The sequence below is a fragment of the Sphaerodactylus townsendi genome, linkage group LG08 (assembly GCF_021028975.2).
Source record: "Sphaerodactylus townsendi isolate TG3544 linkage group LG08, MPM_Stown_v2.3, whole genome shotgun sequence".
NCBI lineage: Eukaryota > Metazoa > Chordata > Lepidosauria > Squamata > Sphaerodactylidae > Sphaerodactylus > Sphaerodactylus townsendi.
Genome location: NC_059432.1, coordinates 40,009,984 through 40,037,489, shown reverse-complemented (window position 1 = coordinate 40,037,489; position 27,506 = coordinate 40,009,984). Strand labels below are relative to the sequence as shown.

General features: G+C 41.6%; 2 protein-coding genes across 3 annotated transcripts in view; one reads left to right on the top strand and one right to left on the bottom strand.

Annotated features, from left to right (window-relative positions):
- PPP2R2D (protein phosphatase 2 regulatory subunit Bdelta) overlaps positions 1–10,195 on the top strand; it is a 37,773-nt gene extending 27,578 nt beyond the window's left edge. For both annotated transcript variants that reach the window (XM_048505691.1, XM_048505690.1), the window contains exons 7-10: positions 1,659–1,823; positions 5,212–5,381; positions 5,466–5,557; positions 8,085–10,195. In XM_048505691.1, the coding sequence (XP_048361648.1) occupies positions 1,659–1,823; positions 5,212–5,381; positions 5,466–5,557; positions 8,085–8,364 (707 nt within the window). In that variant the 3' untranslated portion in view covers positions 8,365–10,195. The remainder of the gene's footprint in view (positions 1–1,658; positions 1,824–5,211; positions 5,382–5,465; positions 5,558–8,084) is intronic.
- A 2,178-nt stretch (positions 10,196–12,373) lies between these two features.
- Positions 12,374–25,906, bottom strand: BNIP3 (BCL2 interacting protein 3). Its single transcript, XM_048505874.1, has 6 exons — positions 25,322–25,906; positions 22,040–22,217; positions 20,867–20,951; positions 18,154–18,260; positions 17,908–18,057; positions 12,374–15,763 (listed from the first exon to the last, which is right to left on the bottom strand). Exons 1-6 carry the CDS (start codon positions 25,365–25,367, stop codon positions 15,712–15,714), a joined length of 618 nt encoding a protein of 205 aa, XP_048361831.1. The 5' UTR covers positions 25,368–25,906; the 3' UTR covers positions 12,374–15,711.
- Between the last annotated feature and the right edge of the window lie 1,600 nt (positions 25,907–27,506).

Here is a 27,506-nt window from a genome sequence, read left to right as displayed (position 1 = left end):
AGTATAATTAAAGCATTTTGATTATAAGAAATGTTTACTGCTAATTGCCTCTATGATAACTATCATTGGTCTCCCAGTTGCTTTGAAAATTGTAAAGTACAGATACAGGTTATCTTTGGGTTTCTGGTGTTTTGATTGTTAAAGATGCAAAACTTGCAATATAAACAAAGCAGGTGATATTTTCTGAAACAAGGGAAAGCAGGGTTCACAGCTGTCCTATTTTCGTCTGTCAAAATAATGAATTGTAATGTTGGGTGTTTTCCTCCTTTCCTGCTTAGGAAACTAATTTTGTGTCTTTTGAAGTAAACTGCTTTTCTCTAGTTCATCCTGTATCTTTTGGGGGAAAATCCTGCTATATATAATGCTATATTTGCCGTCTCTTGGCTGGCAGTCCAGTGTGTTACTGAGTGTTTGGATGATCAGCTGCATATGTGAATGCATACCCCACCTGCCTACGTGTTGAAGAGCTTAACCCCTGAAGTTCCTGCCAGCTACTTGTTGAAAGAGGTAGCTTCATGTAAACAGTATCTGAAATATCTGGTCCAGATATGAAGCACAGTGAGCTAGTAATGAGGCTAACAGGAGCTGGTAGAATGCTTCAGGCTGGGAATGAAGAGTTACGCTTTTTTGCAGTTCTCTTGTACTAATAATTGCTTGTAATTGAACAATTAACACAGTATTTAACGAGCTAGGTTAGAACCTCTTCCACAGTTTACTAATTTTATATTTGCAGGGAGTTTTTAACCTGTAGGAATGTGATTTTTACTGCTGACTGCTTCTATGTCTGGCATTCCGAAAAGAGGCGGAGCCCATTTTGCCACCTTGTTCTGTTGCATGTGTTGATCAGGCCATATTGTAAGCCTTTATTATGGAACTTTTCTGAAATGCTGCCTTAGAAGATAACAGTAAAAACAGGACATTCAGCTTCTGCGAGAATTATGTTAGACATGTCAATTTTGAATAACTTTATTATATATGTTTGGCACGCAGTATGGAGTAGTGATAATTAGGGGCTCTTTAACATGCTTCCTTTGGTTCTTCTCAGCATAGTTCCCCAGTGCTGCAATCACTCCACGTTTCAGGAAAATGAGGAAAGCCGTTGTGGTAGGCAGGTTGTTCCCACCATGAAATAACTGCTGCCGTAGGATGGGAAAGCTGTCAATCTCCCTGATCTCAGGTTTCATGCCAGAGATGGAGTTATAGGGACCATCGTTTTCAATAACCCATCCAACTTCTCCACAGCCTCTACTCCGAGCACCTGGGCAGCTCAGAGCAAGATGGTCACAGAGATAAAAAATACATCCACCACTACAGCAGCCACTCAGGAAAAGAGCAAGATGGTCAAAATAGAATGGTGGTGGCTTTATTCTCCTTTCTCCACAACGAGTGGTGGTGAGAAACGACACACATGCTCAGAAGACTCTGGTAATCACTGTATATCTAATATTAACAGTTAAATTATTGTGTGTGTTTCATGGGGGGTGATGCACTGGGCATGTAGCAGTCATCTGATTCTTTTTGTTGGTGGTAATTGCAAGCTTGGCTCTCTGCAAGGTACAGATTGTGGGCCACGTCTTCAGAAGGGCTCTCATCCAGTAATGCCTAGATAACATTTTTCTATAACTAAATTGTTATTGACCTTGACAAATAAATTTCAGACATTGTAGATATAAAGCCTGCTAACATGGAGGAATTGACAGAGGTGATCACTGCTGCAGAGTTCCACCCCCATCACTGTAATGTGTTTGTCTACAGCAGTAGCAAAGGAACTATACGGCTCTGCGACATGCGCTCTTCCGCCCTCTGTGATAGACATTCTAAATGTAAGTGGCTTCTGGGTTTTATACACCATTGTCAAAATACGTAGTTATGCTTTCCATACAGTATCACCTGATTAGAGAAATACAGTGACTAAATGTGCTTGTATTTTCTTTCGTTCAAAGACAATTTCTTTTAATAAGCATGTATTTGGTTTGGTGAGTACTATTCAAATACAAATACAAAAACCTTTAATGGCATAAAGTAAGTACTATTCTAGAAGAGATGTTCCACTCTCTTGCAGAACAAGGAATTATTTTTTTTAAAAGACTGATTCAAGAATTGAGAAGGAAAGGAAAATGATCACTTGTGCTGTTCCACAAATCTTTGGTTCAAGACTGCATGCTCTACTATATTAGATTCTGGAGCAATTCCTCTATGAGAGATTCTATACACCATTGCTGTAAAGGAAGAATATATTTTAGTTTATGCTTTTTTTTTGCCTGCACAGCCTGATAGAGCAAGGTATATTGAGTTTGGTGGTTGGTGTAGAATCTAAGGCAGGGGTAGGGAACCTTTAACACTCAAAGAGCCATTTGGACCCTTTTTCCACGGGAAAAGAAAACACTTGGAGCCACAAATAATTTTTGACATTTAAAATAAAGATAACACTATATATATAGGGTTTTTTTTACCTTTTACTCCGCTCATTCTGAGAACCGCATGGATGCGCCCGCCCTGCTACTTGCAGGGCGGGCAAGGATGGGGCCAGCGGCTCGGCTCATGGAGCCACAGTGCAAGGGCAGAAGAGCCGCATGCGGCTCTCGAGCCGCAGGTTCCCTACCCCTGATCTAAGGGAATCAGAGGGTTGCAATTGAGATTGTAATGGCATTTGGTTTCTGTGAAGTACCGTGCTGCGTTTGTTACATTATAGTAACATTTTATTGTGTTAAATTCTATGTGAATTGCCTTGAACCCCAGATATCTGGGAGAAAGGTGAGCTTATAAATGTTTCAAACCATAAATCCAGAAGTCATGGTGTCTAGAATAACAAATTAGAATTACTTTTAGACTACTTTCAAGCATATAGGTAGTATGTGCTTTCCTCATGTTCAGCATTATACAATTATATATGCTGGATTTGATGCATTCAGTTCTGCTTCAATGTAAGGTTTTAGAACTCAGAATACAACTTAAAAATGAGGATACAGTTTTTGTAGCATCGGATAGAATGAAATATTCATTGGAAACCCACCAGCAGCAGCAAAGAAGGCAAGATCTGTGTTTTGTGTGCATCTTCTGGTGCAACGCATGGATATTGTGCTGCAAGCATACAATTTAGCAAAAATGCTTCTTGCTGCTGTCCCAGTATTTATTATGGGACAGTTACACAGCAACAAAGCAGATTTCTGTAATGCAACAATCTTTAGGAGCATGACAACTATGTTATAGCAGAACCAATTGTACTGATTTACAAAACTGAAAAGTCAATATGTTAATCTACTGGCCCTTCTTATATGTGAGGATGTTCTTCTCATGGGGTGATGGTCTCTGTCCTCTGCCAATTGTCTTCTTCCCAGAATTAGAAACCTTTGTTGTGTAATGCTGTTTGTTTGTCTTGATGTTCTGGGACTGAGCCAAGTTGTGTTGACCATTATAAATAAGGCAGATTATAATAGTTTCCCTTTTCAGCTTGATCATTCTGGTGTTTGTGTGTTTTTCTTTCACATGTACTTTGTTGTCCATGCTGCATATTTATCCCCTAGTCCGCCACTGAACAAGTGAATGGGTTGTGGCTGCCAGTTTTTTTTTCCATACATGCCATTTGTGTGCAAGCAGCATAGGCTTTGGAGTCCAAATTTAGCACTTCTAAGAAAGCTATGATTCACTAGAATAGAAAGCTGGAGACAGCTGCTTAAAGCTTGTATGGGTTTTTGGCACAGTAAGGCCTAATTGCTGGCGTGCCATAAAAACTGAATTCTACTCTCCTACCTTTAGATGTGGGATAATATCTGGAAGTATCTTAAGCTACTAATTAGATAATTCTGTTTATGAATGCCTGTAAAGGCTGCATTCATAATTAAAATGCAAATAAAACCCTACAGTTTTAATCATGCTCTCTGCAGGTGGGATAGTGCCATGGGAGGGTGCCATAAATAAAATATTACTGTTGTATCTTCCAGGACTGAGAATTCTTAATAGAATCTTAGTGTTTCCTTTTTTTATCTAAATGGAGATGCATCTAGCAGATGCACATTTTTAAAATCTTAATTTTATTTGTGATAAACATTTGGAATAAATTTAAAATCCAGAGGGAAACATAGTGCTTAAGTGTGTGTAATATTCTGATTATATTGGTTCCATTTTATTTGTGACACAACCGAACAGAGATTACATTGCGAACCAGTAACTTGTACTGGTTCTTGTGTTGAGTTAGTTCATTTATAGAAGAGGGTACTTGGGTATATTTTTTAAATCAGATTGTACAGTCAAGCAGATGTGTAGTTGTTGTTTATATAGTTGACTGGTTGGGAGGTTCTTACTGTGGCAAGCTTTCAGTGCTCACCACATACATTTGGGATAGCCTCAAAAAAAAATTCGAGATTTTGTGTTAGCGAGCTTCTGTAGATAGAGCCCTTTGCTAGATGAAGGATGGGATCTAGCAAGCCATATAAAACATGCTGGGCCTTTTTTGGGAGCAAGAACCCTTTTCCTCATTCTAGCCCCTCCACTACTTCAAAAAAAACAACAACAGATATGAAGGCTGGGAAACCTCCAGAGTATGAGAACATGGCACAAGGGTCTATAACTGGAAGGAAGGGTTAACAGCCCCTCTCTCCCCCCATACACACATTCTCTGCTCATACACAGTGGGTTCTCTGGAATCCAGCACGTAATTGGAGACATATTTCCTTCTCTGTTCAAAAAGAGAATGCATTGATGGGTGTCCTGTTGGCTATAGCAGTTGATCTAGTCAGTGTTGCCTTTTGCCATTTCTCTCCATCCCTTTCCTAGTCATTCAAGATACCTTCTATAGACTGGGCAGTGGTAATATTTCAGAGGCTCCCAACACATCTGTACGCTGAGTTACTGAATTTGTGCTTTATTCTTTTCCTCAAGAGTGATGTCACTGTCCATATATTCTTGTTGGAAGTGGGTAGTCATTCCAAGGGCAGATTCATAGAGCAGATTCAAGTCCAATATTACCCTAGAGACCAATAAGGTATTTAGAGTATAAGCTCTTGAAAGCTTATATCCCAGAACTCGGGTGGATCTCTAATGTGCTACTGGACTCTTATACTGCAGACCAGCACAGCAACCCACTAAAATTAATTTTTAAAGTTACTCCTTTTATGGCATACAATTTGGTAATCACTGGTGATTTTCTGAAAATATTTAATGTTGGGTTTTTTGCTTCCAACAGTTTTTCCTTTCTATCTTTTATATTTTCAGTCTTTGAGGAGCCAGAAGATCCCAGCAGCAGATCATTCTTTTCAGAAATCATTTCCTCAATATCGGATGTAAAATTCAGTCATAGTGGTCGATATATGATGACCAGGGACTACCTTTCAGTTAAAGTATGGGATCTCAACATGGAAAATAGGCCTGTAGAAACATATCAGGTACAGCATTTGTTCTTTATCATAAAGCAAGCTTTTTCTAAAGTGGTGAATGTCCTCACATTGTTCAATATTTCTGTTCTAAAGGTTCATGAGTATCTCCGAAGCAAACTTTGTTCCTTGTATGAGAACGACTGCATCTTTGACAAGTTTGAATGCTGCTGGAATGGTTCTGATAGGTAAGACTGACTTGTGCACTGATACATTAAAGACTTGCTTGAACTCTAGAACTGCTTATGTTCTTGATCGAAGAAAAGGGGTACACTCATTCTGTGGTCCAAAATTCACAGGCTACTTCAGGCATAATATCTGGAGGTATCAACAAATGATTGCAATAAAAAATGAATAAAAAGACTATGTGCAGTCCACTTTGATTTACTTAAAACTCCCATAATCAGATTATTCTAAATTGGTTAGCTCTTTAACAAAAATAAGTAGTTTAATCCTTTTCTTTCTGTGTAGCTGCAAGTATTAGTATATGCTGCTGTAGGAGTAATCATAGCTGAGGGAAAGAATATGTGTTTTGCATGTAAAAAATTGTGAAGCCCAATTCTGACATCATTGGGTGGGGCTGATCCGCTGATCCACTGACTGAAGCAAGTGCTGTCCATAAACTGAATGTGCATAAAATCCCACTGCGCTTACTGATGAAAAGCCTCTCATTTGATATCCTGAAAAGCTGTTGCCTGTCAAAAGTGAGCAATGCTATGCTATTTTCCACAAAAAGATTAAAGTTTGGCGGAAGAGAGAGTGGCATACTTCCGCAGTAGAAAAATAGTCCAGAATGATTACAAACGTTATAATTCATCTTTGTGTGCAGCCTTTGCAAAACCATTATTCTGTGCAGAATTGAACATGGTACTTTAATAAAAGAGCATTTGTTGTGCATCAAATGACTGTCAGCAACTCTTGCCTTTTAAAAACAGCTGGAAGTCACTGTGCCTAGCTTGGATGCAGTGTTTTCTCCCCTGAGCTGAGCTGAAGGCCGCTCTTTACTGTACCAGAAGGGGCTGCCAACCCAGCTGGCGTTGAGGCTTGAAGCAGCAGCGTGGTCTGTCCTTTGCATCGTCCCTTGGAGACAGCAGCAGCAGCTGAACTGGCTCCAGCTCACTCTGCAGCCAGGAAGAGTCACATTAAAGAAGATCCAATATCCTGTCCTGGGTGGATGTCAGAGGGGATCAGTTGATCTCTGGGCAGCGGCTCTGTGTTGGAGCAAATTTCTGTCCCTGAAGACACGGAGGGATCCGCATGACAAGCTGAAGTGCCTCTGCCACTTGCGTTCCTCTGGATTCAGAACAAGAAGCCACACGCAGCCCCACACCAAAAGCCAGACTCACCCACCCACCCCCGTACACTTCAGCACCGGAGGCTCCAGGTGCCTCTCCAGTGCTGAGGCTCTCTGTTCACCCCTAGTTTGTAGGGCTAGAAGAAGAATCTTCGAAGTCCCTTCTTCCTCAGTGGTTTTTTTATTATTTTTGCATCCAAAGTGAGAGGGGGGAACAGAACTAGGTAGGCACTAGGACCATTCTAAAACAAAGAAGCTCCAGCATCTGGTGGATGAATTTACAATTCTAATTTAATTTTTATGTGAAAAGAGTATAGTCTGGATGATGCATTCGTATAATGTTATTCTTCAGCAAGCAGAATAAACAAGCCAAACACCGAGGAACTGATTTGTCCCAATTCTTAAGCACCATCTTCTTGGTAATTTATGTTGTACAGATTAAAACCTACTGCTGCCCATGCTTTAATTTGGTATTGTAAATTTCTACCTCCAAAACTACTACTTTCCAAATGTGAGTGCAGTATTGTGTCGGCAGCTAAATCTGCTATGGGGCAGAAAGGCTTTTGGAATATTACGTTGTAGTGTTGCCTAGACAAACGGTTTTCTGCTTCTCCTCACCCACTAACACTCTTGCATTTACCTCTTTGGTGAGAGGAGTGGGTGAAGATGAAAAGTAGCACCAGCCTGAAAATCAGACACTGCATTTCTTAGTGCAGTTAGAAGTAAGGATTTCTCCAATGATTACTAAATTCAGCTGTGGTGGTAGTAGATCAGTAAATGAAGAATAGATTTATATGACTGCTACTGTTAAGGAAAGGAGGATGGGGACTGTGGTGGAGAACCTATGGCACTCCAGATGTTCATGAACTACAATTCCCATCAGCCCTTGCCAGCATGGCCAATTGGCCATTCTTGGGCACCTGCTGTAGTACTTGTTTTGGCACCAGCTTGGCCAGAGGTCTGCAACCTGTGGCTCTCCAGATGTTCATCGTCTACAAATCCCATCAGGGGCTGATGGGAATTGTAGTCGATGAACATCTGGAGAGCCGCAGGTTGCAGACCCCTGAGCTAGGCGTTCAGAGAGTGTGTGAGGCCACTGTAAAGCAGGGCTTGTTATTGCCTGTCATTCAAATGACGGGGCTTGCCACTGGACAATCAAGAGGATTGGTAAACACCTGGGTTTTTCTTAGAGCATAAGTCCATTCCCCGTCAGGCTTTCCTTCTTTACAGGGTGTGAGGAGGGAGTATCCTGTTCAACTGTGCCTTGTGCAACTGCCATTTTTGAAGTTTTGCCCTTTTTGGGGTAGTGCTCATTCTCCCTCTCTCATAACTACAAAAGTGCTTGCGAGCTCAAGCACCGAAACGTTACCTGGTAGACAAAGATGAACGTTAACGCTTTCTCTCCTGTTTGTTTTATGCAGTGCTATTATGACTGGCTCCTACAACAATTTCTTTAGGATGTTTGATCGAAACACGCGGCGAGACATTACGTTGGAGGCATCAAGAGAGAGTAGCAAACCTCGTGCCATCTTAAAACCTCGGAAGGTGTGTACAGGTGGCAAGAGGAAGAAAGATGAAATAAGTGTTGACAGTCTGGACTTCAACAAGAAGATCCTTCATACAGCATGGCACCCGGCAGAAAACATCATTGCTGTAGCCGCCACCAATAACTTGTATATATTCCAGGACAAAATTAATTAAAGACGGCTTATTCGAGGACAAACTTGTCGTCTTGCATAGTTAAGCTCAGTTGTTTATCTGTCAGAGAGATGGCCTTGTTGTCCTCCTAGTAAAGAACATTGACGCACTTATTTCCCTTTATAGGTAAAGGAGAGAAGCTGGCCTGGATTTGAGTTCATGGTGTATTTCTGCCTTCAGTGAGGGAGAACGTGGAATTTAATTTTTGTAAACAAAATAAGCCCACTAGAAGCAGAATTGATGGACAATACTCAATAAAGGCCAATATTCAAAACAAATGTATTTATTTAAGTCTGAGCCTTCCTTTCCAGTTGATAGACCAAAAAAATCTTAACACCCAAGAAACAAATTGTCATAAAATGTAATTTCTATCTCACGTGCTCTTTATCTGCTGTAATATTTGGGCCTTTCAAAACATATATTTGTGCTTTATGCCTGTAAACATTCTTTCTCTGGCCTTCATCTAAGCTTTAGGTGTTTCTACCTTTGAGCAATATAGGTAAGTCTAGAGTTGGGTGCGTAGGCAGGTTTTTCATGTATATTACTCACCAACTGTATCTATAACCACACCTTCTGGTGTAAACCACTTAATAAAAATAACAGACTATAAAAAGTGTTTTTAAATCTGAAAGTATGTATTCAGTCTTTTTTATTGCATGTATTGAGATTGTGCAAAATATCTCTTAATGGAAAGATTTGAAAATAGTTTGTCCCGAAAATATTCATTTTGGCAGGAAAAGCAGTTTCTTGTGCTATCTGCTGCTTCAAACTCTAAACTTAATTTTTCCTCATTACCTTAACGTGTATTGGTTTTCTGTACTGTGTGCACGAAAGAAGAAACAGAAAAGATTGGTTTAAAGCTCATATACAGCCTTAAAGGAGCAAGATTGTCTTCGTACATCAAAACCTTCAATGGAATCACTGCTCTGGTTAACAGTAAACATGCCTCACATCAGAGACACTTACCTTAACGTGCATTACTTTTTTTACCTTTAAGTTCTTTGTTTCAAACCGTATACTTTTTACTTCAACTGGGCATAAGCATATAAAATTTCCCAATGCAGTTAAAATCTTGTATGTTTTTAAACTTGATTATGCCAAACAGGAGCACAACTTTAAAAACGCATTTTATCTCTTAAGGTGGGTCTGACATGAGATCAGACTGAGGCTGAATGCTGATGTGAAAATACATTTGTCAGAATCTGGGCTTCAACTGGCAATAGGGGGCTAAGGAAATGCTTGTGTGAATTTTGGGATTTCTCCTCAAGAGCACGTGATCACCTCCCAGTGTTTCATTGTAAGCTTCTCTGGGTGTAAACTACTACACACAAAGACTTGTGGGCACCACTTTAATAGCATTAAGTATCCAGGTACTACCACTTTGTCTGAACTTGCTACTAAACGTGCCTACAAACACCCCCTTGAAATTCAGGCCCTTTGAGCTTCCTAGATAAAGTACAGGTGTATGGTTCACACTCCATTTTTAATGAAATGAAGGTTTAATATGATTGCTAAAAGTCGGCTGTGAATATGCAAGAGCAATGCCTCTGTTCTTATCCGTCAATTAACGTCCATAGAATGCCACTCTTGTTCGCGATAAGCTAATAAATACTAATTTGGGGGTTCTAAAGATAAAGTTTAAATAAAAATCGTATACTGTATATCAGTTGTGACACTATTTGCAAATCTTGAAATGTGGAACGGATAGGTCATTTAACCATTAGATTGACTTTGTTCCTAAAAAAAATACATGAAAGCTAATACAATGGGATTGTACATAATTGTTCGATTATTTTGACCAAAAAGTTTAATAAATTTTAAATGTTTACCTGGACTAGCTCTGTGTACTTTGACAACTTCTTCAATACATGTTTCCCTAAAATTTAAGTTGTCTAAAGCACTAACTTCCAGTTTGTTGATACTATTTTACTATGCCATAATCAGTGGCAACAGGTCACACGTATTCTGTTCTATTCATTCTATGATTCTGTTTATACTCTGTATCATGACAGCTGCAGTCTCTTGCATTGTTTGGTCCTTTGGCCTCCATTTAAAAAAACCGAAACCATTGCACTCATGGTATTCAACTGTACTGAGTTAACAATCTCCAGCATTCGACAAAGTAGGTTCCACCCCTTTGATGGTACATCACAACGTTTATTAGTCTTTAAAGGATCAAGCACTAGTCTCAGTTTAAGTAACCTAAGAACAAATTCAAAAAAATTAATGCCAGTCTGTCATCACAGTGAGTTTCCTCAGCGGAAGCAGCATTTACTTTTCAGAGTAAATTTTATCCAGAGCTCCATTTGGAGCTGATAGTGTGGTGTGACTAGTGGGCAACATTGAATTTGGAGTTCTTTAGGGAAGAAGTAAGTCTTTAGGGAAGGTTAGCAGGTATGTCTCTATCATTCAGAATAACCTACAGGATAGGATAAACCATGTGTTGTGCCTAATCTAGATCAAATGCCTGCCAAGAAAGTAATGTTCCATCACTTTTGAAATAATGGCTTCATCCTTACCTCCAGTAAAAGGAGTTTCATAACAAAGTAGTGGCTGGGAAAGCCATTCTGTGGGCTGAAACCAGTTTGCAGTGATTTACTTATTCCTGTGGGAGACTTCTAATAGTTTGTGTCAGTAGCCATACAGGATGATAGGTCCTCAAGGTACCATAGGACTAAGCTGTCTTGGGTATTGGGATCTTGAATTGATCCCTGAAATAGGAAATTAGTGCCCAATGTGTAGTGGTTGTTTATTCCTGCTACTGATGTAACAGAGGCTATGAAGTTGTCACTTTCATGTAATCTTTTCCACCCCTGCACTATAAAGTTTTTTGTATGCAACTAGAGTCTGACTATGGTAAAATTTGTGATTCAAAACAATGTTTTTTAGAATTTTGATTTTCAACATCTAGTTATAACGAAAGTTCATGGGAAAATGTGTGCTTGTATGCAGCACCATGTTGTCCAAGGGATTCTTGAAAACTGTCTTGGTCTTTGAATTTCTTAACCTGGTATGCCAACTAGTGCCTCTTGCCTTCAGCGATGCTTGCAGCAAGATAGTCTGGATGGAAAGCACCCAAGCTACTCTTGAAGTCTGTGGGAGATCTGACTTAGGCAGAATTGGTGTTTATGTTTCTGCATGGGACGCTACATTGTCTAGAATTTCTGTATACGTTGTGTGAATAGCTGTGACCATGCTCTTGAATGCATGGCGATTGTCCTGTTAGACCACAAAGTGATCAAATTCACATTTACTGTAGTCTGTGCAGTATGTTTCAATCTAGTTAAGCAAAAGCACAGACAAAAAATGGGGAAACTAAGCATTTATGTACATTGTTGACTTCTGCTAGACTTACACATCATGGTCCTATAACCCCAAGCTGGATTCTATGATCTTTTCTTTTAGGCCACAAGAAGGTCAAGAGGCAATCTTCCCTGCTCCTCTCATCCCTGCTGCTGAACCCTGTATTATTTAGTTCATGCAGCCTCTGTGATCCCATCACAGCCTTTTGAGATGTCAACTGAGATAATTCCTACGGTGCTAGCAGATGCGGACCCCATCTAAAGTTGTGAGGAATCTCTGTTGCTAGTATCACATGTTTTATTATCAGGTCTCAATAATGCCAGTCATTCCAGACTAACGTACTTTGTGATTCATGTACAGCAGTGGAAAATGTATTGTGTTCTGATTTACCATTCATCCCAGTAGAACATTTTTTTAAACAATGTACTGGCCATTTTAAAGTGTGGTGGGATAGGGTTTAGCATAAACGCATGCAAATCATCTACCACATTGCTTGTGAACTATGGTACTGATACCTGCTTGTAACAGCAATTGAATGGTATAATTTGAGATGTTCCACTAAAGGGCTCTGTTGTGTACACCAGTCTTATCCTTGGCGCAGTCAGAGCTCTTCACCCTCAAACATATTTTATAGTAGCATGACTTCACTACAGCATTTTTAAATGATTCGTGTATTTCCCTACTTCTACTAAATAGAAAAGGAGCAATAGAGGTTTACTTGTTTTATTATCTTCATATAATTCACTTGCCATATACATTCAAAGCATAAGAAAGTGCTTCACAGCTTGTCAATTTTATAAAGATCCAGAGGATGAAGTTTCTGATGGTTTTTTCCAACTTTCCATTTTCAATACTATTCTAACAATTTTTAAAGGTAGTAGTACAAACTGTTACATACAAATGCAGTACGTATTTACAGCTCTCTGTGACTGATAGAGGAAAAACCAATTTCAAGGATATTGGCCAGGACAGGTCAAATTATCCTTTCAGGTGTACATACAGCAATCAGTAAGAACTAAACTGAGGCCCCTTCCTCGCATGCAGAATAATGCAGTTTCAATCCACATTCACAATCATTTGCAATTGGATTTTGCTATGCTGCAGAGTATGCTATGCAAGTGGTTTTTGCTATGCTGCAGAGTAAAATCCAGCTGCAAAGTGGATTGGAAGTGCATTATTTTGCATGTGTGGAAAGGGCCTGAGTGTTTTTCTTCACCCATGCACTCAAAGATTGCAATTAATGAACTGAATTAGCAGTTGACTTCCAGCTTTGCCCATTTCGAATCACAACAGTTCCCCTATTTGCCCTTGGAGCTATTCTCAATAGGTAGCCTGTCCCCCTGGAACACCTGTGGGTATCATTCAGGCTATTGAAGGACATAGCCTTACCCTAGGTACACAGTCTCCACATTAATTGGGGGAATTAGCTGTGGAGAGAGAACTAGAGGGGGTAATTGGGATCGATAACCTGTGTATACCAGGATAATCGTGGATGAAAACTCTCAAACAGGCAGTTGTACAATTAAAAATTACATTTTATTATTAATCATTATTGAAAACAAAAAAATATATTTTAGGCAATGAACACACACATAAGGCATACAAGGGCTAAGAAAAAAGGGTGGAAGTTGGTTAGAGTTCCAGGGGATGACTGACAGTTACCTGAGAGACATCCATTTTGTGCAGAACTGTGTCTTGCTCTTATGCCAGTCTATGGTCCCCCTGCCTTTATGATACCCCTTAGCAGGAAGAGGGTTCCAGCTGCTTACAATAGGAGGCCAGAATGTTGTGTCCTGCTGGCAAATATCTTTCCCTTCAGCAGAAATTAGCACTCGAGCCAAACTCATTAACTAGTGATGGGTGTCTTTGGATCCCAGCAAAAACTATACTGGGAATCCAAGTGGTTATCCATGCACTTGTGAAGCTCTACATGTTCTCTTTTCTGCAGAAAAAAGCTCTGTGTGCAACATTTCACACTAATGTAGCTGTTATTTCATGAGAAGGAGATGGGGAAATCCTTTCCAACCGAAAACCTTCCTGTTCAACATGATGCCCCTTCCCTCACATGAAGCTGTTCTACCTAGGTCTACCCTGACTAGAAAAAGTTCCTCATGTTCTCAGACAGAAATCTTTCACATTCTCCATTATCTGGGTCATTTAACTCGAGCTAGTGATAAATGAACCTGAGACTTTCCACAAGCAAAGTGGACACTGAGCTTTAACGCCACTCCATTCCCCAACCCACCTTTTCAAGTAGTACCCTACAGTGGAAAAGTCATAGTATGTGGAATCCAGTTATGCAAACTGCCTATACAGCTAGATGATATGAAATGCCACTGTGCACAGTAATGCAGCTATATTAATTTCAGTTCTGTTCTGGCAGGGACGGGGGAAGGGGAGAACATGTTTGACCAACGATAAGGCCAAAGCCAATGAGAAAAGCAAACTTGCTTTTAGGTGATGATTATAAGTACACAACACTAACGTGTGTGGATGCCAGGCAATACATCACTGGGGTTTTTTTCTAACCAGGAAGCAGTTACTTGAGGTCACTTAAAGCTGAATGCTGTGATGGGGAGAGGAAGCCATCAAGCTGACAGCCTTTATTATTACTCGGTCTAAAATCAAGGCCGCAGTCTTACGCACCATTACCTGACAATGAGTCCCACTGAACCTCAATGGAAAATGCTCAGCAGTAAATGCAGGGCATCAGTCTATCAGGCTCTTATGAGGAAAAAAAAAGCAACATGCTGGATTTACAGATGAGTGAAAGATGGCATTTTGATGCGTGGGTTATAAATGTGCAGAGTGGGTTGTGAAATTTTATTTCACTTTCTGACAAATCCCCTTATCACCAAATCTGCACCGCACACTTAGAGAGACTCTTGAGCAACTTTGTCTTCAAAAGATACAGACGGCAGATTTATCAATGGCGCCGTAGCGATGGTAATAACAGAAACTCCATGTTAAGACGAAGTCTCTTGTCTGATTACCAGATACACAGACAAATAGCTGGGAACTGCTGTCATGACTTGACCAATTTGTAAGCTTGTCAGAAAAAGTCTTTGAATGGACCATTTATCTGACCAGCCATGCCTATTCTTCTTAAATATCTGGACTGGTAATATAGGCTCCTAACTGCCATTCTATGAGCATAACCGGAAGTCCTGTCAGCAGGACACTTGTCACTGGATGAGGGAAGAGTAATTTTCTCTCAATTCTCTTCCTACCAGGGATCCCAATTTTGCCCTTCACACTGTTCCTGGGATCTACTGATCCTAAGGATCAGAATTTCAGAGCGTACAGAAGACTGAAGTGGGAGAAAAGAAGTCTAACACAACTCCCTTTAAGCTATATCAACTACATGCCATAGTGTGTGTTTGTTACAGCATGAATATAAATTGTCTTACCACACTAAAGTCATGCCTATGTACACTGTCATGAATAGCTGAAGAGCACATTAACAGTTACAGAGAGAGGGAAGTATCCCATCACAATCATACACGCCTGTATTAAAAGTATGCAGGATTCACTGTTCTATCTTAAAGCAAATGGATAAACTGCTTCAGATCATGCAAAAAGAGTTTATTTTAAAATGTAAGGCAAGGTCACATCTGACTCTGTCTCAGAGTTCACTGGGAGTGCTACCAAGAGCAATCCTCATGAAGCGTTTGCACAGTACAGGGAACAGCCACACACATTCTTGCTACTTAACCTTGAATATGTGAAGCTTACATTCATTTTCCCCCCTAAAACACACTGGTACCATTGCTTATAAAAAATAAATTCATTTCTCCAGCATCTCTTCAGAAGTTGAAACTAAAACTGGTATTGTGGAATTGAGCAAAAAAGGGAGGGGGCTCACACAGAGTTTGGCTTTGGTTTCCACCCCTCTCCCCCATCTACAATTGAACCATGAGAGCAACATTTATAGAACTAAAAACGTACAGGATCAGGTAGCTATTGCACACTCAGAAGTTCTTTTTCTTCATGGGATTGCACGTCCAGGCAGGCGTTGCCACGGTGGCACAGAAATTTCTCCCCCACTTATAATGAACTGCTGGAAGGTGTGGTTGTCAATCGTCTTCCAATATAAATCCTTTGGGAACAAATAACAAACAATAAGGGCTGTGCTTATCCTGATATTTCTTTACTATTTTTCAGTGTTCCCAAGGGACAGAAGTCTCTTTCCTTGTTTTGTGAGTGTAACTTGGGACGGCAGTGTAAAAAAAGTGAGTTCCAATATAATCTCATAATGGTTCCTTAAATATTATAGGATATGGCATGGGACCACATTTGAGCAACCATGGTCGATAACACATCCTGACAACCCACTTTCACTAAAATCATGCACAAAACTATTCCCATTACATTGAAACAAGAGATCAAATCATTTACGTGATCTCAGATCTTCTATTTCTACCTTCTCCAGTCCACTAGACCAGGACAAGTGTCAATTTCTTTCCTTTTTTAAGTTATGGATCAGTTAAAGCTCTTGGAACGTATTCTCCCGGCCTGCCATATTTTTGGAATGGGAATGCTGAAAGTCTGAAGAAATCATGAAAGCAAAGACCTTCTTAGTGTTACACGCATTTCAGATCTATGAATAATATCCACTTCGGGAATGTTTGCCACTTCAGGCAGCTCACAGTTTATAATGGAAGCTATACAGTCAACCTATTCGTTCTCTTACAGAAACATATTATGCACAGTATACTGTCATAGTATTCTCTTTTGGTGCAACATGCAAAACAGTTAACATAGAAAGCCAGTTAGAATTTTAAGGAATGGAGGGAATAACCACAGGTGGACTTACAGTCTTATAACTCTATAATTGATCCATTCAATGAATCAATTCTCAGGCCTGGATCTAGGGCAGTAAGAGCGGGGGCCTGGGGCAGCTGACAAATAGCAGGAGGCAGCAGCCAGGCTAGAGGCTGCAGCTGCCCACCTGGCTGCTGTGTGCGCCATACTCCACGTTGCCCGTTCATGATGTTAAAACCAGTGGCCTTCCTTCCTCTGTTCCTGCTGTTTCCTTTCTGTGCCTCCCCATTCCCACCCACCCAGGCATGCCTTTCCTCTTCTTCCACTACTGCCTGGATGGCGCTCCAAGGTCTCTTTTTTCTCCCTCCCCATCCTAATCCCATACTGTGCAATTACCACCTCTTCCATCCAAACAGAATAAGTGACAAGGGAAGAAGGAAGGTAGCACACTCATGGGAAGGGAGGAAGTCTGTGCCAAGGGAGCCAAAGCAAGGTATCTCTGACAGGACAGGTGTGAGGTGAAGCGTGCCTGCCTGCTGTTGGCATCACCTGCTCCACCAAGCTTGGTAGGGCAATTATTGTGGCATGGGGCCAACATCAGAGGAAGGGATAAGATGTACCGCCTAACAACTGTCTTGCCCACAAATCCAGCTCCCCCTCACATCCACCATGCCTAACATGCTCTGCTCCATGTTTTATGGCAAGACCTGTAGCAGGGGATGTAAAAAAAAAAGAGGGCAAGGCAGCCAGGACATGCACTCTGGCATGCAGGCCCATGGTGGTGCAGGGTGCGAGGACTCATGCCACTCTCGTTTGCTTGCAGAGTTGTTCCCTCTTTATTTCTTTCCTTTCCCTATGTTCCTTTCATTCTTACTGTTTTTCTAATCTTTCCTTTCTTTTTCTCATTTATTAATTTTCTTGCTTTTTTCTTTAACCATTCTTCTCTTTTAAATTATTTGTCCTTTTTCCCCCTTTAGTCATATATCTTTCTTTCTTTCCTTTCCAACAGATTCCCCTCACCAGACTGGCTATTCTTTGGTTGCTCCTGCATCTCTGCTACCATCTGTGAGTGATTCCAAGGGACCAGTCAGGCAGCACCAATTTAAAATAACTTAAAAAGAAAACCCCCACTATGATTACTTCAGGAAGTTTACTGCTTATTATGTCAGACAGAAGGGGCTCCAGTTAGCACCACCACCCCCCCTTTTTTTTGCTTGTATCTGCATTAAAAAGCTTGAAGCCATTCAAAAGATAACTGGCAGTTGTTACACTGCTACCATGTAAAGGTGTAATTATTAACAATTCATAGAGGTCAGATTATTCCATTGCTTAAAAGAGTTATTGAGTAGATATATTATACATTGATTATATACATACAAGTAAAGAGAAAATATGTATATAATATATAAAGGGCATCATTTTGTACTGTTGCTCTTCCCCCCTTAAAAGAAATCCAGATCCAGCACTATCAATTCTTACCCTAGTCCAACGGCAAGAATATGGGAAAGCAGCAGAGATGGCAGAAAGACCTTCAAAAATTCTGCAGAAAATATGCCTCCTTTCTTCATCACGCTTGTGTTTCTCATGCTAAGAGTAGCTGTGCGCTTAGGGTGTTTAAACAGAAACTCCCTGGTGCATCCGAAAAAAAGAGAGCCATATCAGCAAGCCATGTGTAAACCAATTCATGTATGTAACAGATCCACATAACCCATGAAGACAACTCACTTGGGTGGAATGTTCTCAGGCCTGCTGGACCAGTCCCACAACCAGTCAGAATTCTTCTTCAAAAGCCGTTCGACTTCTTTCCTTCTTTCCAGAAAATCTTCTTCAGACTAAGACAAGGGCAGATATAATCACATGACACCAGAGCTATTATCAGATTTTTAAAAATACTGATTGAACCAGACCACACTCAAAGGAGTCAGGGCAGGGGTAGGGAACCTGCGGCTCTCCAGATGTTCAGGAACTACAATTCCCATCAGCCTCTGTCAGCATGGCCAATTGGCCATGCTGGTAGGGGCTGATGGGAATTGTAGTTCCTGAACATCTGGAGAGCCGCAGGTTCCCTACCCCTGAGTCAGGGGATTAGCATCCAAGGCTCAGACCTACAAGCATAAACTGTGCCACAGTTAATAGTGACAATTGGTATCTCACACTCCAGATACTCAGCTTATGGATCCAAAACCATCCATGAGGAAAAGATTGGGGTACAATCCCCAAGCTCAATCAGCACAAGGGGAGGGCAAGAAATCAGGCAACCTGCCTCATTTCGTTTTCATGCTCACACCTACATGCTGTCTGCAATATCAGAGCTTCAAAAACAACTAGAAGCCCTTGTAGGAATTCATGACAACTCCTTTGAACCATCTGCTTAACCTGAAATATTTACTAGCACTCTCCCACAATAAGTGATTACTACCTATGGCTTTCAGATAAGCAAATCCTGAGTAAATAATTACTGAGTCCTTGAAAAGCCTTCCCCTCCCGTATACATGGGCTGGTGAGTTCCCTCACCAGCAATCTGTCTTTTCAATGTGTAAGAAAGAGCTGCTGGAGGGAATCTTTTTTCAGGGACTTGTGAAGAGTCTCAGTCGCCTCATCTGGATAAACCAACAGCATAATTCTCTAAATGGTGCTAACATCGGTTTAGGGCTGCGTCTGCAGGGTGAGCTGTCTACCAGATAAATAAGTATTGGCATGGCAGATCTTTCCCATTCCACACCTTTCCCCAAGCAGTTTTCTGAGGACTCCAAAAAGCTGATGATCAGGCTCAGAGGAGTTCCAAAAACAGAATATAATAGTGGACAGAGGACTCCTGTGACAAATACCATCAGATGACACTTCTCATTGATCAAAGAGGTTTCATTAGTGCAGGAAGTCAATGGGAACAGAGTCGCTGGATTCCCTTCTTCGCAGCAGTGCCCAATTCTCATGACGTTTTGTTCTTATGCCTCCGAGCATCAGCTTGTCAGGGGCATTAAGCTGCTGCCAAAAAAAAAGGATATGGGAAAGATGCCCTCTTAGAGGGAACCAAAGGGCCCAGTCTTGAATGGTACTCACAGTGACGTCATCACTTTGAATAACTGTATTCATATGAATGCTTGCAGATTTCTAAAAGTTTTCCTAAAAATTCAGTTCTGTGCCATGCAATCCTAAGAAGAGTCTCCTCACCGTAAATCCCAATAAACAGACCTGAGCAAAATTCTGAGTGAACTTCTTCAGGTTGCTCTCTCAAACCAACCCTTTGCAGGAAATGCACTCACCTTCCCAAAAAGTTTTCTCAGACCCTCTTGAAAGTTTTAGGACTCACCCAGAGTTAGTGTTTAAAAACTAACTCAACTCTCCTCATAGCAGTTACTTTAATTCTAGTCCCAATCCAGCTCCAGAAGCCTCATCCCTTTCAAGTGTTATAAATGTTGTAGTATAGGGTGCATGTGTCAAAATATTTTTTTTAAAAATAAGCCTTTCTAAAATAATCATGAAATGGCCAAGGCATGGATTTCAATCATCCTCAGTGCACAAGCACTTTCAAACAGTTATCTGTGATACTCTCGCAACAACATGCCAAGCAACACTCCAAGTTAAAATGAGCCAGTAGGCTAAGCAAAGAATTGCATTTCCCAGTCACTGCACATTGCTATATAAAGCAGGGAAAGACTGCCGAAGGAGCTGTATCTCACAGTTAGAGAACATGCTCTGCAACCACGAGGACCCGGTTCAATCCCCCAACATTTCCAGTTAGTAGGAGTTGCGGAAGGTCCTCCATTTTCTGAAGCCCTGGAAAACCACTGCCTATCAAATTATGTGATATTGATATAGACTTGGTATAATTCAACAACTGTGCTTATGTGATTCCTAAAACAGAAGTGCTTCCTTGAGGGAAGGCAAAATGTGTGTACTGTGTTGGACAAACCAATAAAGGTCATTGAAATCCATAAGCACATGGACAATTTTAACAGGAAGGAAGAAACTATGAAAATGAACAGAACTTGGCTGCCAGTGTTGAAAAATACTAGAGTCAAGACAGTGTCTAACCAGCTCCACACAAACACAGGATGACCATAGACAAAGGAAACAAAGGCCAGGATACTTCTATTCAGATGCTCCCACCAGTGACCTTGCTATCTCCATTGTTACTCCCATGCTATAGACTTCATTGTTACTCTTACTTCTATTCAGATGCCCTCAACTATTGACCTGGTTGCCTTCTTTGTTACTCACAGACAATGTTTCTTCACCCACCCTGGACACTCCAACAGATATATATACTCCACTTGCTTTCCCAACATCAGATCCTCTGAAGATGCCAGCCACAGATGCAGGCGAAACGTCAGGAGAGAATGCTGCTAGAACACGGCCATACAGCCTGGAAACCACACAGCACCCAAGTGATTCCGGTCGTGAAAGCCTTCAACAATACAATAAAGGTCACTTTTACCTGAGAACTAGCCTTTTCTCCACTGCCACGGCTCTCTACCTCAGAAGCTCTGAGAATGTCCTGAGGCGTTTGGGACCGAGGAGGGCTTTGTAAAGAAAGATACGAGTTAAGCAAAAATATTAAAAGAGAAAGATCTGTAATAATGTATTGGTATATCAAGCAAACAGCCCTGCTCTCAATGCAAAGAATTACTTCCGCATGCACAAGTTATGCAGCCGCATCATACTCCCTGAACAGCGTTGAGTCAAGAGCCTTCACTGAGCTAAGCCACAATTGCATTGTTAACTGCAACAGTGATTTTATTTCCATTCTTCAAAAATTGGATCTGGTTTGTGTGTCAGTTAGGAAACTACCCCCTCCACTCTACAGAGTGGCTTTTGATGGGACACCAAAGCTCATTCGTTCTGATGTACATCTATTTGATGAAGGAAGATTAATGGACTTTAAAAAAAACTAGGGGAAGCTGGGAGTCATGTTCAGTATTTAAAATTAGGTCTGCACACATTCCTTGTTTCTGCAGCGGGGGATTATTATTTCTGCCCCCATGCATCTGTCCCTTCTTTTCTGGAATCTTCTGTTTGATGTACCCTTCTTTAGGGCAAAAATCCAGTCAATGGCTATCTTCAGGATGTGAACAGCAGAGCCAATGACAGCCAAAGTCTGTTCTGACTGCCAGCCCAACTTCCCAAGATGGTCACTGAGTTAATCAATGCTGGAGGCATAATCATCCCAAATTTACTTAGGCGATTATAATAAGGATTATTCTTGTAGCTGATCTTCTTTTAGAAGGCTCTCAGCAGTTTACACTGAATTCCATCTTTCAGACATTGACCAACGTTTACATTTGCTGAGCTTCAACAGTAGTAGATTATGAGGCTTAGTAATACTAGGCTTAATGGAGTTTGTTCAGAGAACAGCGTGCAAATATAGACCTTTGCTCATCTCTATCACCAGTTCCAACCAGGTTTATATGAAATAGGAACAAAGCTGGGGGTAGGAGCATGTTGTGAGGTACAATGAAAAGATTTTTGTTCTGATAAAGAAGCGGCGTGGTGATTTAAAAGGGACCAGCTGCATCATTTGACTAGTTTGCAAACTCTAATTCAGTACAATATCAACTATCCTATCAAAATTTATCCCAAATGTCCAGTGCTGCCTAGGTTGGATAGTTACCTGTCACAGTGTGAGCTCTCTCGTGAACTACTCCTTCCAGACTCATGTTGGGCATCAAGAAGAATTTTCTCCATGTCCCCATTGTAAATGGAAATTGAAGCTGGGACTTGCTCCTGACTGGCTGGAGGAGCAGCGTTTCCATTCCCGTTGCTGCTGAAGTGAAGTTCCACCCAGGAACCTGCTTGGCACGGGTTTCAGTGGGACCAGGAAAAAAAAGAAGCAGAAAAACTGGGTATTAAAAAGGAACACATCCGTTTTCTCAATGTTCTCTTTTGGAGCCAGGCTAAACTGCTTCCTTCTTGCATTCCGGGAGGGAAACATGCAGAGGAAATAGGTTATTGCAAGTTAATAGTAAAACTCTGCTTTAATAGGAAACTGCAATCATGTGGCCCTTTAAGTGTGGTTAATTCATCTCAGTGTATAAATACTGCTGCCCTGCCCATACTACCAAGATATATTGACTATAGCCATCACTGGTTGTATATTAAAAACCCTGGCACTTTTTCACACATTACAACATTCCTACAGGGAAGGCACTTGCATATGGAAGATTTATAAGAAACGTATGTGGATTTGGCTCTTTTGCAATGCATGAAGTGCTGCCATATAGGAATGTTTATGACAATCTGATCACTGACACTTTTTTCACAGATTTGGGAGTTCTGAATAATTCTGTCTTGTAGCATTAATGCACTATTGATCTATCATTCTGTTTTTGACTTCCAGGCTGTCTTTACTATTAATTTGAGAGACCAAAAGGCAGGCACACTCAATCCCAGGAAGGTCCTGGACCACTGACCGCCTGCCCCCGGGAATGCCCTGGACCGCCTCTCCCACTCTGGCATCTGAGCAGGATCTACCAGACCACGGCCACACAGTCCAGAAAACCCACCACAACCAATAATAGCTCCTGACAGACCTGCACCTTTAAAATACACTCTTTTCTCTGCAGTCCATCACAGGTGCTACACTCATTCCTGTCCATAAGTGACAGCATTAGAATCATCACACAGTATCAGAGGGAAGGGAAAGCAGAGGTTGGAAACTCCCTTCTAATGGCCTGATTCATTTTGAAAACAGGTTGATGCTTAGCCCTTAGCTAAGCCTGACTGTAAGGCAACAGGCAATTAGAAGTTTAACGATGTCTAACTGAATTAATGCAAGTGAGTAATTGCCTCTTCATTTCTGTGGAAGAAGAAAAGCACTGAACTTTTGAACTGCAAGCTGTTGCTGTTTGAAAAGTTACACTGGGGAATGGGCACTACTAATGTAACTTCTTGTATCTCTTGAGACCTTTTGCTCTACAACTTAACCGCGAACAAGCTTGCTTAATAAAGCAGCCATTTTCTAGTTCAGAGACCTTTTCTAGTTCAGAGACCTTTACATACATCCCTTGCAAGGATGTGCCTTCTCTTGTTTCTGTGGTTCAGCTCTTGGAACTACAATTCCCAGGATGCTTAGCAGAAGAAGAAAACAGAAGAAGGTAAGCAAGGAGAGGAGCCAGGGGAGGAAAGGAAACTTAGGCAGCTACACTGACAGCCAGAAGTATGTCATTAAGCAGGCTATGAAATCTTTATTACTAGGTTCAAAATAATACAGAGTGTACAGATTACATATGTTATCTTACAGTACATAAATATCCCCAGGAACAAGGAGTCCCTCTGTGCCACTTTGAGAAATAAAGTCTCCAAGTGTTGTGAAACACATCTTGCAAAACAACCAAAAGGGAAGTTATTCTCAAAGCACCAACATCACCCTGTCAGAAGCAGAAGGCTGCCAGTTTCCCTATCACTACTCCCCCACAAAGGACTTCCTTGCCCTATGGCAGGCAACAACTCAGCAAGTACCATGTTCCCTAGTACAGTTTCCCCATACTTCTGCCAGATATTTAAAGGAATGGCTGTCTTGCCAGGAAAAAAAGAAAAGGCAAGTTACCTAGAAGTCAGACTGGATATATGAAATGGATAGTGGCAAAGAATGTAAGCTACAAGACTTTTCTCAAGACTTTTGCATTTCCAGCAAGAATTCTACCAGTTCTTCTGTGCATTTAAGGTTAACAAATGAAATTAAGCAGCTAATGTGAGATCTGAGTGTGGCAAATGATGTAACAGATGTCACAAGTTCTGCCAGTTTGGCAATATAACAGCAAGATTAATTGAAGCTGTTTCACTTCTCTTAAACTTTTCTCACAGAATCTGTTACGCTGTCAGAGGTGGGTGAAGTGATAGGCCGAACAGGATTATGGAAGATATATCAAGTGCAAAACAGTACAGATTGGAAGGTTTGGGTGGTTTTCTGTGTTTCAGTTGCAGTCACCCCTTCAGACTGGTCATGCAGTAATGAACTGGTCCAGGGTGTAAACAGCAACTCTGTGTGTCTTTCTGCCCATGTATGTTTACTGAACATAAATTAAGCAGCCATACATTTTGACAACATCAAGAGGTTGGGTAACAAAAGTGCTTTCAGGTTCAATGCAAAATCAACATTTTCCTTACATTAGAACGCTAGAAACAAATCTGACTCATTGCATAGCCAGCTTGAAGTTGACAGACAAGATCAGGTGAAACCACAGCCCTACCAGATACCATGTTGTAATAATCTTATTTATTTTACTGTGAAGACCCTACATTCCTCTCACTAAGTGAATATGTGCTTTCAGTATATACCGGTTATAAATCCCATGGCACTCACAAGGGTTATTGTTTACCACCAGAACTGTTGCACAAGTCCCGATGACTCACATAGGCAAAAGGTTTAATGGGTACAGATGGGGAACACAAATATGAGAATGACAATATTGCCCCTCGGATCTGCCCGTTGTATACACCAAGTTCCAGGCAAAGTGGTTTTGTTCGTTTGTTTTAATTCCACACTGGAGTTTAGTTTGCCAGTAATGGTACACGGTTGGTGGAAGGCAGGAGAAATCCACTTTTCTCCAATTTCTTGAAATTCAGGTTATTAATAGCCCAGTGAAATGAGGGCCTAGAATGCTTGTTGGCGAGAAGTGGGGATCTAAAACCGTGCAATCTGATCTTTCAACCACTCAGTTTCTACCACTGCCGTTTCCCCAGAAATATTACAACTCACTGTAACCACAAATGAGAAAAAAAATCCCAGAGCCTGGGTTGGGAAGACCTGACACTCAAAACAAAGCGACCTCTAGTCCCAGCTGCTGATTAGCAAAGATAAGCAACGTTTCCTGACGGGCAGCCCTGCAATAGAGGCCCAGAGATCCCACAAGATAACCACCCACCCACGCATGAAATGACGAAGATCTCGTACCCTGCAAATTCTCCTCTTGCACCGCGGGTGCCTCGCTCGATGACATTGCTTCTGGGAAGCAGTCTTTCTATTTTTGTGTCCTCCTTAGGTTCCTCGGCTTCTTCTCGCTCCTTTGAACCGGCTGACAGTGGCAGCTGCTGCCTGCTCCTACCGCTGCCTGCGACCACTCACGCCCAGCTGGTCGCCCCCCAGGAAACAATGCCGTCTGTTATTGTTATTGTTGCTGCTGCAGGTTCGAGGGCTCGCTAAGCATTGTGACGTTGGCAGAGAACGAAGCGCCCTGATTGGCAGATAATTCCGCTGGCACCACGCCCCCTTCTCTGGCTGACCGAGGGAAAGAGCTGTAGGGGCCCCGCCCCCGAAAAAGAACGAGAGCGGACCCTGCCTGCTGCAGACTGCGGAGAGCCGCTCTTTGCAGGCAATCCACGGCGACTGGAGTCTTTTGCAAGGATCTGGGGCTTCAGCAGCAGTAGGCGCAATTCCAGATTTGATTCCACCAACGCAATGTTGAGCAGCAGTTTAGTGGAGAGTTTATAGCCGTAGAGACGCTGCCCACCACGGCAAGCGCTTGAGTGCGAGCTCCGGGTTGGCTGCAGAGGCTGGCAAAACAAAACCTTCTTTGCATTGAACGCTGCGTGGGGCTGAACTTCCCCGTGATTGGCTGAGGGTCGGGGAGGACGAGGAGGGGGCGAGGTGGGCCCCACTAGCGAGATCTCGGCTGCCCTTCGTTAATCTTTATGTGCAATTAGAGCCTCCTGTTCTAACATAGCCTCGTGCGCTCCTCGCGCTTGCCGGGAAACTTGTTTACCGGGTTAATGACCGGAGACATTAACCCGTTACTAATCGGCGCCCTTCTTCTGGGATGCTTTCTGCTCTTGCCTTCATACTTTCCTTAAGAAATACAATGATTGAAACTCCATTGGGTATCTATTATTATTATTATGAATCCGGAAATGTCTCCCGATGTTTAGCTTGCTTCTTGACTCAGGTCATCTGTGGGCCTTTCCGCACTTACCTTAATCCCCCCTGTGTCAGCAGCCCACACTTTTTTTTTAACCCCTTCCATTGTGCTCAGAATGGCAGACATGGGCCTTTCTCCTATAAAGCTCACCCACGGAGCTTCATGGTAGAATGGAGATTTGCACTCTGATCTCTTCAATGCTAGCCAGAAGTTAATCACTCCAGGGCACTGTTTCAAGAGCAAAGGACACTAATCTGGAGAACCAGGTTTGATTCCCCGCTCTTCCACATGAGTGGTGGTCTCTAATCTAGTAAACTGGATTTGCTTCCACACTCTTCCACATGAAGACTGCTGGGTGACCTTGGGCTACTCACTGTTAGTTCAGAACCCTCTCAGCCCACCTACCTCACAAGGTGTCTGTTGTGGGAAGAGGAAGGGAAGGAGTTTGTAAGCTGCCTTGAATCTTCTCACAGGAAAGGCAGCCAGTGACATAGGCATAGATTTTTATTGGGTGGGCATCACTTTCAATGTTTAAACTGGGGATCTCAGATTCTCCCTTTAAATCCATGCTGAAGGGGGTAAATTTAAAAGGACAATCGGGAAATTTGGGGGAGTGCAATTGTTAAGCATTGGAAACAATGGGGGATGGGTCACCCCCTCTGGGAGTCCATAACTTTGGACCCCCTGAACCAAACCTGGGTGGTATCATCAGGAGAGTTTCCCCAAAAATCCCTGAAATTTTGGTGCTGCTAGCGCTGCACCCCCCTGCAGGCCAAAAACTGAAAAAACACTAAAAAAGACACAAACGGGAGGCAGAGCTTCAGACATGTAATGGGGGGATTGAACCCAGGGGAGAAAAACCTTTACCTACGTCCTTGAAGGTAACATATAAATCCATTTTTTTTGTTTTTTGACCATCAAGTCACAAATGACTTATGGTGACGCCATAAAATTGTCAAGGTATCAATTCATTTGTTATTGGGACATCCAGAAATTGCTACACTTTGCCAGGACATTCTGAAAGTGCTACACTGGAGTTTATTAGTTATACTTGGATTATTTGCAATTTATTTCTTATCAAGACACTCAGAAATCGTTACACTTTACTGGGACTGTTTGCACTGTATTATATATATTATTAAACGTTTGTTTAAACACAGTTAAGAACAATTACTCATTTTCTTCTTTTTTTTCTTTTGGTGGCCTCTGGTACCCAGTACCTTA